This window comes from Phalaenopsis equestris, unplaced genomic scaffold (genome assembly GCF_001263595.1).
Source record: "Phalaenopsis equestris unplaced genomic scaffold, ASM126359v1 Scaffold000002, whole genome shotgun sequence".
Lineage (NCBI taxonomy): Eukaryota > Viridiplantae > Streptophyta > Magnoliopsida > Asparagales > Orchidaceae > Phalaenopsis > Phalaenopsis equestris.
The window spans coordinates 38,870,971-38,884,523 of NW_018164444.1; the positions used below are offsets into that span (position 1 = coordinate 38,870,971).

A 13,553-nucleotide genomic window follows, 5' to 3' on the forward strand; every position below is an offset into this window, starting at 1 on the left:
GATTATGATGATTTTTATTAAAATATATTTTAATAAAAGTTATTTTATCGAATAGGATGTTTAGCTGCAACATATATTTACGTTAAATATGATTTAATAATTCCAATAAATTCAATTATTTTTATCGTCGAAGACGATGATATAGAGGACAATCAAAATGAAAAAAAAAAGTTTAAATTCGCATTACAATCAGATTTTATAGATCTGAAACATGATCGCAGAAAAAAATCAGAATTTTAAAAAATTCAATTTAAAGAAGCATTAAATATATTGAATTTACGGTAACCTATTAAAATTAATACCAAATTAGTCCGAGTGAGAGAGGCGCGTGGTGGCATGGATTCCTTTGGGGCAGCGGCGAATTCGAACGTCCCGACGACTGCAGAGAAGGGTCGGCGGCTTGGCGAGCACCCGGCCCCGACGAATCCGATGGTTTCGCCACTGCTTACAGACCTTTACCAGTTCACCATGGCTTATGCTTACTGGAAGGCGGGGAAGCATCAAGATAGAGCAGTGTGAGTTAAGTTCTTATTTTTCTTCTGATTCTTATTTTCATATATTAATTGAGCGATTAATACAATACTGTTCTTAGTATTTTGGCCATGCCATCCAGTTTGATTTGGTTTGAATCATGGCCTTTAGGAGCACTGGCTGTCTCGAGCAAATTATTTTCCTTACATTTTTGTTTGTAACTTTAAAATAGCTGGTTTCATATTCAGTTTTATCCATTGACTGCTTACTATATAAATATTTGCTACTGTTAAATTGACATAAATGGTTTCTTATTGTACTTTCCTTGATGGTTAGCCTATAGTTGTGGCTGTTGGTGAATAAGGATGCTGATGAAGATTTTTTAATGTTTTTTTTATTAATTGCAGGAAATTTGTATGTTTTAAATATAATATAAGGAAAATATAATGAATCTTACAAAATTTGACCTATTATGGCCATGATAAAGTTGTCTCGGAAGGCTTTGAAATGGTTTACATGGTTTGGTAGGGTTTATGGCTGTTTTATTGTTCGTGTTCAATAATTTTTGTCTTGGTAACTAGCCGGTGCTTACTAGTTTTAATTAGTTAATTTATTTAATGAGTAAAAAATGAACATAACATTGTTCAATCATGTTTTGTTCAAGATTAGCTTTACATATGCATTAAAATATGCATACATAGGCTTGCGTACATGTATGCTTACATGTGTTTAGGTATATATTTGTGCATAAATTTGTATAGGTTGTTTATAGTCATATTTATACACTTAAATTTGTACAAACATATGCATATGTACACACGTTATATGCATCCTAATTTCAGAATAAGGGGTAGCCCCTATTGAGGGAGTTGTCAGATGTTCTGATTTACAATTTAACTCCCGAGAGATTATTATTGAGAGTGGTCTAGCCTGCCATAGACTTCATTTTAGAATCTGTTTTTTTAGATGAATTTGTTTATCAGATGCGTCCAACTGAGTACGAGGAGTGGGAAAGTTGCATGTTTAATTACTCGAGCCTTGGTTCATGAGAATACTCATCCATATATTGTTTTATCTCTGGTTGTGCAAAAAAAAAGACTGGAATTTATTATGTTATGGAATGATGTATATGTTTTAGAGTTGCATGAAATAGGCATAAGCATTTGTTTAGCACGACGATGATTTTGTTATGACTGTGATAGATTGACTCTAAAAGCTTTCAGTAAAGAAGGCAAAGCCTCTCCCACCTGAGGAAAATAACATAGGAGCTCTCCATCACATGTGCCGCAGTACCCCAAACCACAGAATCCTGCAATTGTAAGACGTTCCCGTCCAACTATAGTTCCGAGTGGAGCTTTTATGCTTCTTGGCTATTTTAGCAATATGGGTCTTTTTTATTAGTATTTTAAAATTATTTTAATCACAGTTCGGCTTATTTCTACAGGAGAGCTATATATGTGTTTTTCTTTTCTGTTTTGAGGATTTTTTTATTATTATTTTGTTATTTGGAGATGTTTTCTCCAGTTTTTTTTTCTTAGAGTATCGTATTCTTAGATTTCCTTTAAATAATGTGTCTGTAACCTAACAAGATCGAGGTGGTGATCACTCCCGGACATTCAGAGGTGTCCTTTGTCGTCCAACTCACAGTAAATTGCCATTCGTTACAGGAAAACTGTTGTTTTCAATTTTGATTTTCTGTTCTGCAGTTATGCATGCCGTAGTTTTATTTGACACCCCTCCTCAACATCCATTCCACCCCATTTCGTGTTTCTCCTTACTTTTTTCAGTCGTGACAACCGTCAAATATCAGTTATCCCCCTCTAAATTTGATGATCGCCCATAATTTCATTCCCTTACTATTTCCTACATTCTTCTAGTCAAACTCGCTTCCCGAACACCTTTTAGGAGCTCTAGAATAGTTTCAATTGAGTCCATCATTTTATAAGATTGAGAGCTTGAACAAGGACGCCACTCATGTATGTGCCATATTATTTGATAACCTTGATAATGACCTATGTTTCAATAATATTAGAAAAATTCAAGAACGAGCACATATTCAAGAATGTCACAAGAGCTATGTGTTGTGGGACACTGGTATTCTCCGCGATGCCGATACATGACATTTGGTTCTTGCGACCATGGGAATTTGGACCGAACTAAGGACTGAATTTTTCCGCAGTTTTATTTTCTTTCTTTATTTTCTTCAAGTTTGCTTCCTTTTTGGTTTTATCGATTTTCTTAGTTTTTAATTATGTATTTGCTTTTAGGGGACTCCTATATATAATTTTTAGGGTTTTAGTTTAGTTTTTGTTAATTTGTTTTGGGACAGCCGTCGATATCTCTTTTCCCTTTACAGGTTGTATCCTAGGGTCCCATTTGGTGCTCTGACTGTATTTGATCTCTAGGTAGTTTTTATCCTTCCTACACGTTCCCCCAACCTTTCCCGCTACAACTCCCTTCTTTTTCTTCCTTTTTTATTCTTACCTATTTTCTTAGTTTCTAATTAGGTATTTTCTTTGTCAGGACTCCTATATATATGATTTATTTTTGTTTTGACTTTAGTTTTTATTGTGATTTGTTTCGAGATAGCTTTCAGTGTCTTTTTTTTTATAGGAGCGGTGTTTATTCTTCTTACACCTTTCTTTCAACCTTTCCTGAAGCAATTCTGATACTTGAGTTAATCCAAACCACAACAAGAAAACACATATTATTATAAAAAAGCTAATAGGTGGTTACAATCATATGGAAATGAGAAATAATAACAACACGACACACACACCACTAGGAATATATCCAAAGGGGTGGTTGGCAGTTATGTAGAATGGATGAGTGCTGGGTGGCTGACACGCCATTAAATGTGTTATTTTTACATATTTTATGCACATTTTGAGGATAGTGCGCTTTAATAGAAGATATTTTATGTGTTTTTGATTTCAGGTACAAGAGATGTAGTTTAAGAGCAAAATGAGCAAAAATGAAGCAATTTATGGTCAAATGGAGCAAATGACCAAAAAAGTGACCTGGCGCCTTGGAGTCAGGTAGTTAAAATAGGCTTCTAGAAGGTTGGCGCCCAGATGCCAGAAACGGTTTGGACTTTTTGTGCAATGAATTTTGATGAATTTTGAAGGGGTGTTTGAAATTACTCTTGGTGATTTAAGAGCTTTATTTAAAGAAAAGATTAGATGGTTGAAAGGGGGGCTTTGAAGGGTTTGGTTGGTGGTGAAGAGTTTTAGGAGAAGGCGTGAGACTCCCTTGTGTGTGTTTGTTGTGTGAGTTGTGAGTGAAAGTCTTTTTGTGTGTGTTTTTGCATCTAAGGAGAGTAAGACGTCATCAAAGGAACTTCAAAGGAGTTGCGTGGGGATAAGTCTCAGATAAGTACTTTGTATTTTTGTTTGAGTTTGTTTTACTGTGTAAACTTGGATTTTAATATAAATCATGTTTTGTTGTGTTATTCCCATGAAGTCTCAGTAGCTTGCTTTATCTTTCTCCCTGCAGTAAGAAGTAACCATGTGTAGGATTAGAAATGTTTAAGATTTCTCTTATTTCATGCTTGTGATGATTCATTTCTTTGTACTTTATTTATATCATCATTAATACCAACCAAATCATTCATATAACATAAAAATTATCACTTCATAATTTTTTAAAAGATTAAATACAACTTTCATGCATATATAAGATGACAAATATATAAAAATTGAAGACCAGGTGAAGATATGCAATCAAATAGAAATTGATGAGTGGTATGTATGCAATTCTTTTTTTTGCGGTATTTTACTTAACTCCTTTGTATTTACATATTAAGATGTTCTTAGTTTAAAATCTTACATATTCGATGTGTTTACATGAACAATTAATTAAAATTTTAAACTTATATTCATTTCTTTAAAAAATAATATTTTAAAGACTCATTCAAGTTAAATTTAAGAAAAATTATTCTGATTTAATTTATTTTCCCTAATCATGGAAAATGAGAGTGTTTTGGTATGAAAATTTATTTCTTGCATGGCTCGCAGGTATGGCCGACTTATTTAGTTGGTGGGCCTGGCTATGAAATTATAAATAGAAACATGGTTGAAGCCCGACCCTAGTCCGCTTTAACTGGTCTAAGCCCGAATAAGGCTGACCCACGTTAAGCTTAGCCAACCCAGCGTCCAAGTCTAGTAAGGAGTGACCCCCACCCAATGGGCGACAACCCCAAGCACTAGTTCGATCACTCGACCCGTGTTTTGCTTGGACTAGAAGATCCCGGACAGCACATGCGATCCCGCGGGAGTTCTATCCTTTATTGAGAGCATCATGCTCTTGCGTCAAACAGCCTTCATTCTCGCCGCATTCCCCTTGCTGCAACGACCCAAAAAACAACGAGAAACAAGGAGCAAGTTGATTATCATAAATGGATTAATAACGTTGCAAGAAAGGTGTCCACTTAATATTAAGATGCCAAAGAGTAGAAAAAGATGAAAACCAGATGCGGGACAAAATGCTTCACATTAAAGAAAAGTACAAACCAAATTATATTTTCTTCCATCCAAAGACAAAATTTCTCTAAGATATGTTTCAATTTGCGCTAACACGTTAGTTTGAGATTTTTAGACATTTTATTGCTTTTCAATTATTCTAAAATTACTTTAATTAGAAAATTAAGCAAAAAATATATGATCAAAATATCAAAGCTTCACAAATGAATTTAATTGGAGGACTAGGTATGTTGAATTAAGGCAATAAATTTGAAGATTGGTTGACAGAAAAGTGCAAATAAAATATGAATAATCGGACATCATCTAGTATTGGAGTAACATAAAAGTAGATTAGATTTCGTTCATGCCAAACTTATCGTGAGCAGGCATGGGTGCAAGTATGAACCAGTTTGATCTAGCAAAAATCTCTAAATATGGCACTATCATGCCAACTCACACAATTCACGGAGAACTCGACTTTGATAATTATGGGTTGGCATCACCATATGATTTCCTGAGCAATTTATGATTAATTCTCTTAAGCTCTTATTTAATGATTCGCATACTCTCTATGTTTGATCGATCCTTCACAGAAAAAAAAAAAAAAAGATATTTGTGACTTCTGATGATTGTTGTTTGATCATGAAATTTGTTCACTTTCCTCATCAAAGTTGTCAAGTGGGCACTCAAGTGTAAGCCACTCTCAAATAGGGAGAAAGGCTTAAATGACTTAATAGGTATTATAATTGGTTTTTTTTAGGTTAGTAAGTATGAGAAACTGAAGGTGCTTTTTATATTATAATCATATAGGTTCACGACATATGCTTTCAATCCAATTGATTTTAAGATTTGGAAGAGTTCAACACCCTAGCGTGTAACTTTTAAGTGTTTTGGAAACTTTTTACAACACCTCACACAGATCATTACATACCCTCTTTCAGAAAATTCTCGATATTGCTAACAACATTAACTAATTTATTATATATTTGATTAATTAGGTTATTTGCTCCCTAATATGCTTTTATATGGCATGTTTATGTTGTGTGAATGCTCAAATAGAATCAGAAATCTGTGCATAAGAAGATATAGATTTATGAGACTGAGGTTTGTTGCTACAATATGCTTTAAACAGTTACTTTTATAGAACTGTTTGAAAACTATTATATGAATATTCTACTCATGGAAAAACCCAAACTAATTAGTACTTGGTATTTTTTTCTACAAGCACTAATAGTGATTTCCCAAATTTTGATTGACCACTTTAATTTGACTTTCGATTTATGGATGACTAGCATAAGTAAATTTTATTTTTTTGTTCATTCAATGCCATTGGGTTTTCTAAAATATATGAAGTAAACTTGAAATTGTGAAACAAGGATCTTGAGGAGACTATTCAAATATCTCATAAAAGAACAAATGTGCTATGTGAGAGGCTTTCAAATTTTTAGAACAAGGGATGAAGCGAGATACTTAGGAAAATTTTTTTATTACTGTAAAAATGAAATCCTAATAGCTTTTTGGAAATCCTTGAACAAAGGTTATATCCTCCCAAGGGTAGGTAGGGACAAGCAAAGCAGTGTATATGACAATATCTTGGTTATATTGCTTAGCTAACACACTATTCCTATCCTAATTGTTTTGTCCCACCTGAAATGTCCAACAAGACCTTTGGCATATAATTCCCTTATTTAAAAGTCTTTTAAGTGTGATAATTTAAATACATAGTGTTAGATATGACTCATATACCATAAATGGACAGTGCTAAATCTGGAGCAGAGTAGAGCGGAAGATTTTGTCCAAATCAGGGGAGTTTCCTTATGTGGGTTGGGGGTGTGGTACTGGGGTAATTTGGTAATTACATATTGTGCCCAAGGTTTCCTTTTTATGTATTTTCTAGGGTTATAATTAGACTTATATATAACCTTAGGGATGATCCCTAAATCTCTGAATTCTGTACTTTTTCTGAAATAGTGAAAAACCGCCGCTCTGCTCCCGAGGACGTATGCATCTTTGCCGAACCTCGTTAAATCTCTGTGTTCTTCTGGATTTGTGTCGATTATTGTTTTTCTTCGCCCCTATTTTCTCAACAAGTGGTATCAGAGCCATATTCTGAGGGCGGAGGAGATTGGTACAGGAGGAAGAAGAATTTTTGGCGGAGGAGAAATCTAGCACAGGAAAGGAGAATCTTCACGCGAGGAATAGCTCGCGGGAAGGATCGTTCGCGAACTCTCGAGAACTCCTTTCGGTGGTGAAGGAGGAGGTTTCGCGCGAGCACGACAGGCGAGTTCGAAGGAAGAGAAGGCGCGGTCTTTCGATCGGTTTCGCACAAAGCTCCAGGCGAATTCGACGGATAGCAACCCGGTTTGGTGACGAAGGGCTGCGACAGTAGCGAATCGCCGAGGCAGCGCAGGAGGCAAAGTTCGGCGCTGCTGGATTTCCTTCTGTGTGCAGAGAATAAAACGAAGCGAAGTGGCATCGAGGCGTAGGAATCAGATCGGCAAAGCGCAGGATTGGGAAAAAAAATTGCGAAGCAGCCTTCTACGGTGGGCGGCGGGCGAATTCCCGGAAGGGAGAGAGCGGAGAGGAAGGAAATCCGAAGGAATTTGGGATTTACTAAGGAATATTTCTCTGGTTTTCCTTTTTGGAGTTTCCTTCTGCGGAGGCTTTCCTGGAGACTTGCCCGGGAAATGAATAAAAGGGAATCTCTTGGAGGAATATTATCGAACGGATTTGGGGAAATCAATCTGCTGTGATTCTAAAAAAAATGTTCTAAGCAAGGATTTGCAGAGGAATTTTTTGGAGAAAAATTTTGTTGCATGTTTAATTTTTAGATGACATTTTCTGGTACGAAATTCAAGGTGGTGAAGTTCGACGGAACTTGTAACTTCGGATTGTGGTAAATCAGGGTAAAAAATCTGTAGGCATAACAGAGAATCTTGAAGGCCCTGAGGGCAATGAAACCAGATGCCATGAAGGGTGAAGATTAGGAAGAATTGCAATAACGAGCGGCAACCACTATACGCCTATGCCTGACAGATGAAGTTATGTATCACGCGATGAATTTAAAATCTCCAGGGGAGATTTGGAAGAAATTGAAAACTCAGTTTATGATAAAATCTCTGACGAACAAGTTGTATCTGAAGCAAAAGTTGTATGGGTTGAATATGCAAGAATGGTCTAATCTGGCGCAGCATGTTAATGACTCCAATCAAATAATCACAGACCTGTCACGGCTCGATGTAAGTATTGAGGATGAAGATCGAGCAATGATTTTGTTGTGTTTGTTGCCCTCTTCCTATGAACACCTGGTGACTATTCTGACATATGAGAAAGAGAGTACAAAGTTGATGAGATTACTACAACATTGTTGGCTCACAACCAGCGGAAGCAGAATGTAGGGGAAAACTCTCACAATGACAATGTATATGTTAAGGGTAAACAGGATCGTGGAAGGAAGAAAGAGAAGGCGGGTTCTGGAAGACAAAATTCTAAATCAAAGTCCAAAGGCAAAAAGAAAATTCATTCTTACAGGTGCAAAGAGCCAGGTCATATGAAGAGAGATTGTCCAAAACTGAAGAAACAGACTGGTGAGAAAGGTGATACTTCATCGAAGTCTGTAAATGTGGTGCAGAATAATAGTTCAGATTGCAGTGATGGCGATATGCTCTCAGTTTCATCAACTCAGTTCACGGATGCATGGATTCTTGATTCAGGGTGCTCTTATCACATAACACATAACAGTGTTTACTTCATACATGTTAACTAATTCAGCTCGGTCTATTTGTGTGATGATAGATGCTGCAATATTGTTGGTATTGGAGATGTCAGATTTCAGATGTATGATTGCATAGTTAGAACGTTAGATTTGAAAAAGAATCTGATTTCCTTAGGCATTCTAAACAGAAATGATTTTATTCCTAAGGCAGATGAGGATAGAGAAACCATCAAAATTGTTAAGGGTGCACTAATTGTTAAGGCTGACGGTGATGAAAGGAAAGTTAACTGCAGTTAATATCTATAAACTGTTGGGGAGTATAGTTGTAGGTGGAGTTCATTCTGTGGGGTCAGATGATGATAGTACAAAGCTATGGCATATGCGTTTGGGTCATCTCAGTGAACGTGGGATGACATAATTGCATAGAAGAAACCTGCTGTATGGTGTTAAAAGCTGCAAGCTCATTCTTTGTAAGTTTCGGTTTTTGGAAAACAGACTAGAGTTAGTTTTTTGACTGGAAAACACAAAACTGAAGGGATTCTTGACTATGTGCATTCTGATGTATGGGGCCCTACTAGGGAGTTGTCATTGGGAGGATCTCAGTATTTCGTTACCTTTATTGATGATTTCTCCAGAAAAGTTTGGGTGTATTTCTTGAAGCAGAAATCTGAAGTCTTCTCTAAATTCAAGCTGTGGAAAACTGAGGTGGAGAACCAAACTGGCAGAAAGATCAAGTATTTGAGGTCCAATAATGACACAAAGTACAAAGATTCGCAGTTTTAGAAGTTCTGTGAGGAGCATGAGATTCAGAGGCATTTTTCAGTGCGCAAGACACCACAACAGAATGGTGTGGCAGAAAGGATGAACCGGTCCTTAACTGAAAGGGCAAGGTGTTTGAGACTAAATGCAGAGCTTCCTAAGAATTTTTGGGCAGAGGCTGTGAATATGACATATTATCTCATCAATAGATCACCTCGAGCATCATTGGGTGGCAAGGTCGCAAAAGAGGTATGAACAGATAATCCAGTTAATTTCAGTTATTTACGGATTTTTGGTTGTCCTGCTTATGTGCATGTACATGGAGATGAAAGATCAAAACTTGATGCAAAATCCAGGTAGTGCATCTTTCTGGGCTTTAAGAAATGTGTGAAATGATACAAGTTTTGGGATCCGATTGTAAAGAAGATGGTGATCAACAAAGATGCAGTTTTTGATGAGCAGTTTATGTTATAACAGAATCAAGACAATGTGCCAGAGAAGAGTTCCAGTTCATATGCAGTGCAAATGAATTTTAAACAGCAACCAATAGTTTCTGAGAGAGGTGAAAGTTCAAATTCAACACCTGGTGATTCTATTTCAGATGATCTGCAGAATTATAATCTAGCCAGAGATAGACAGAGACACACCAATGTAAGACCTTCTAGTAGATTGAGTTATGAAGACTTGGTCTCTTGTGCACTTCTCATCAGCAGCAATGATTCAACCACTTTTCAAGGAGCTATCACCAGCCAGGAGAAAGAAAAATTGATGAGTGCAATGATTGAGGAGATTGAGTCTTTCAGAAAAATTGCACTTGGAAGCTAGTTCAACTTCCAGAGGGAAAGAAGACTATTGAACTATTGGTTGTAAGTGGGTGTACAAAAGGAAACCAACAGTATCAGAAAAAGAAGGAGAAAAGTTTAAGGCTCGACTGGTAGGAAATGGATTTTTACAACAGGAGGTCATAGCAGAAGGGATTAGATTATGATGAAATCTTCTCTTCTGATGGTCAAACGACTTCAATCAGGGCAGTGCTTGCATTGGTAGTTATTTGGGATTTACATTTGGAGCAGATTGATGTTAAAACTGCTTTCTTGCATGGTGATCTGGAGGAACAAATTTACATGAAGCAGTCAGAAGAGTTCATTCAACTGGACAGAAGCATCTGGTTTGCAGATTAAAGAAATCGTTGTATGGGTTGAAACAATCTCCAAGACAATGATACAAGCTGTTTGACTCCTACATGATTCAGATTGGCTACAGACGATTTGAGTATGATTGTTGTGTTTATGTGAAGAGCCTTGATGATGGTTCTATTATTTTTCTGTTACTGTATGTTGATGATATACTGATTGCTGCAAAGAATTTGAATGATGTCTGTGGTTTGAAAGCTTTATTGAGCCAGAAATTTGACATGAAAGACTTGGGTCCTACGAAGAAGATTCTTGGAATGGATATTCATCGAGACAGAGACTCAAGACGATTATGTTTATCTCAACGAGGCTATGTTGAGAAAGGCTGGAAATATTTGAGATGAGCAAAACAAAGCCTGTAAGCACTCCTTTGGCAAATCATTTTAAGCTTTCTTCAAAACAGTGTCCTCAGACATATACAGAAATCAAAGACATGGCAAATGTTCCATATGCCAGTGCAGTTGGCTGCTTGATATATGCAATGGTATGTACTCGTTCTGATTTGGCTCATGCTGTTAATAAAGTCTGCAAATACATGGCTAAACCTGGAAGACAACATTGGGAAGCAGTCAAGTGGATTTTCAGGTATCTGAAGGGTACTGTAGGACATATAATTATTTTTTGCAGTCAGCAGGATGATTCTTCAATTGTGGGGTATGTTGATTCAGATTATGCAGATGATTTTGATGGTAAAAGGTCTACAACTGGGTATGTGTTTACTCTTAGTGGAGAGCCTATATGTTGGAAATCAACAATTTAGTCTATTATGACATTATCTACAACTGAAGCTGCGTACATGACAGTAACTGAAACTGCTAAAAAGCCTTATGGCTTACTGGGCTAGTAAAGGAACTGGACGTTGAGTAAGGTGGAGTTCAATTGCATTGTGACAGTCAGAGTGCTATTTATCTGGCTAAGAACTAGGTGTACCATGCGAGAACCAAGCACATTGGTGTCAGGTATCACAAGATTAGAGAGTTGATTGCTTCTGGTGAGATATTGTTGCAGAATGTTAATATTGATGATAATGCAGCTGATATGTTGACCAAGCCAGTTACCATCAACAAGTTCTTCCATTGCTTGGACTTGTTGAATGTCTGCAGTTGCTAGAGAAACATGGTGGCCCAACCCATTTCTTGTATGAAAGGAACTCCATAACGTATTTCTTATAAGGGGCTGGATATTCGCCAAGGTGAAGATTTGTTAGATATGACTCATATACCATAAATTGACAGTGCTAAATCTGGAGTGGAGCGGAGCAGAGCGGAAGAGAGCGGAAGATTCTGTCCAAATCAGGGGAGTTTCCTTATGTGGGTTGGGGGTGTGGTACAGGGGTAATTTGATAATTACATATTGTACAAAATGTTTCCTTTTTTATGTGTTTTCAAGGGTTATAATTAGACTTGTATGTAACCGTAGAGATGATCCCTGAATCCCTGAATTCTGTACTTTTTCTGAATTAGTGAAAAGCCGCCGCTCTGCTTCCGAGGACGCAGGCATCTTTTCCGAACCTCGTTAAATCTCTGTGTTCTTCTGGATTTGTGACGATTGCTGGTTTTTCTTCGCCCTTAATTTCTCAACACATAGGTTTTCTCCTTTAAATAAATAGCCATTTTTAGAAGTATATTACTATAATCAATTGTAATTTTGTTGGGATCTTCTAATAGTTTGTTATAAGTGGTATTAAAATCAAGGCACGCAAAATATAATTGAGATAATATCATAATCTTTTGAAATTAGCAGTATAAATTAATAATGTTGACAAAAGTGCTGCTAAATGATTAAAGACATTAACTATTTTATTTTCTACTTCAGGTCTATTTTTAATGAAAAAAAATTAAAACTCTAAAGGGAATCCACCCATTTGGCGTACTGACATTTGAATCTCTTTTGTGAGTTCAAGAAATTGAGTGCTTAAGATCTCAGCATAAGACAAGATTTTTGGGACAACAGGTGCCTTAGGATTTGAACTAAAGCACACTCTTTTTTATATGTTGAATACTTCTTCTAAATACATTCAAATTTTTTTTTGAAGTAGGCTACTAGATTACCTTGTCTTAAGACTCTTATACCTACTCCCAAAGCATCAAATGATACTTCGAAAATAATAGAGATTTCAGGTAGCATCAATACTTGGGATCAAGGGTAAATTCTTAATATTTTTAAAGGCCATAGTAGTTGCATGGGTCCACTTAGTTTTTTTTCTTAACATAACCAACAATGAATGCAATGATAGCACTAAATCTCTTCTTACACCTATAAAATTTATATATAAATTAGGAAACTTCCAACATTGTGTATTTGATTGTGGGGTAGGCCAGCCACTCTATGATGACAAATTTTTTTTGGGCCTTGATAATCCATTTTTAAATACTATAAACTGTAAAAAGCTTCCATTTTTGTTGACAAAAGCTGTAATAATAAATTGTTAACTGTTAAAAAAGATAATTAAGTTAATTAATAAAAAAATTTAAAACCTATTTACAATGCCTGCGAGCGTGGGGCTGGTTTCTCATTCGAACTCTCGCTGCTCGTGGGTTATATGTGAGATTGTTGTCTTGTTCCTTTCATTCACACGCGATAGAGATAGAGAGTGAGAGATAGTGGGAGAGAGGTAGTAGAGGAAGTTGAGGCAAGGAGTTGAAACTGGCGAGTTCGAACGAAGAAGGAAATGAAAAATAGAAAGAAGAAGAAACAAGGAAGGAAAGAAGAAGAAACAAAAGAAGAAATGGAATATGAAGAAGGAAAGGCAAGAGCGGCTCACATCGAACAGAAGAGTCGCGTATGAAGGAGGAAGGGTGAAGCCACTTGCAGAGAAAGGGAAAACCGTGCATTTTCCTCGCGCGAGGGAGGCTTGAGCGGGCTCTGTTGACTGCCACAGGCAGCAAGCATAGGAAGGAGAAGGGGAATCGAACGATTTTCCCCCATTGACTCAGGTTTTCGTACGTGAGATGC

At 36.6% G+C, this 13,553-nt stretch overlaps 1 protein-coding gene across 4 annotated transcripts in view; it reads left to right on the forward strand.

Annotated features, from left to right (window-relative positions):
* Positions 1–296: 296 nt before the first annotated feature.
* The window catches only part of LOC110022925 (nicotinate phosphoribosyltransferase 2-like), a 100,376-nt gene continuing 87,119 nt past the window's right edge, over positions 297–13,553 (forward strand). For all 4 annotated transcript variants that reach the window (XR_002293829.1, XM_020722090.1, XM_020722099.1 and 1 more), the window contains exon 1: positions 297–515. Coding sequence is in view for 3 of the 4 variants with exons in the window: in XM_020722090.1 (XP_020577749.1) it covers positions 337–515 (179 nt within the window). In the remaining variant the exon portion in view is untranslated. The remainder of the gene's footprint in view (positions 516–13,553) is intronic.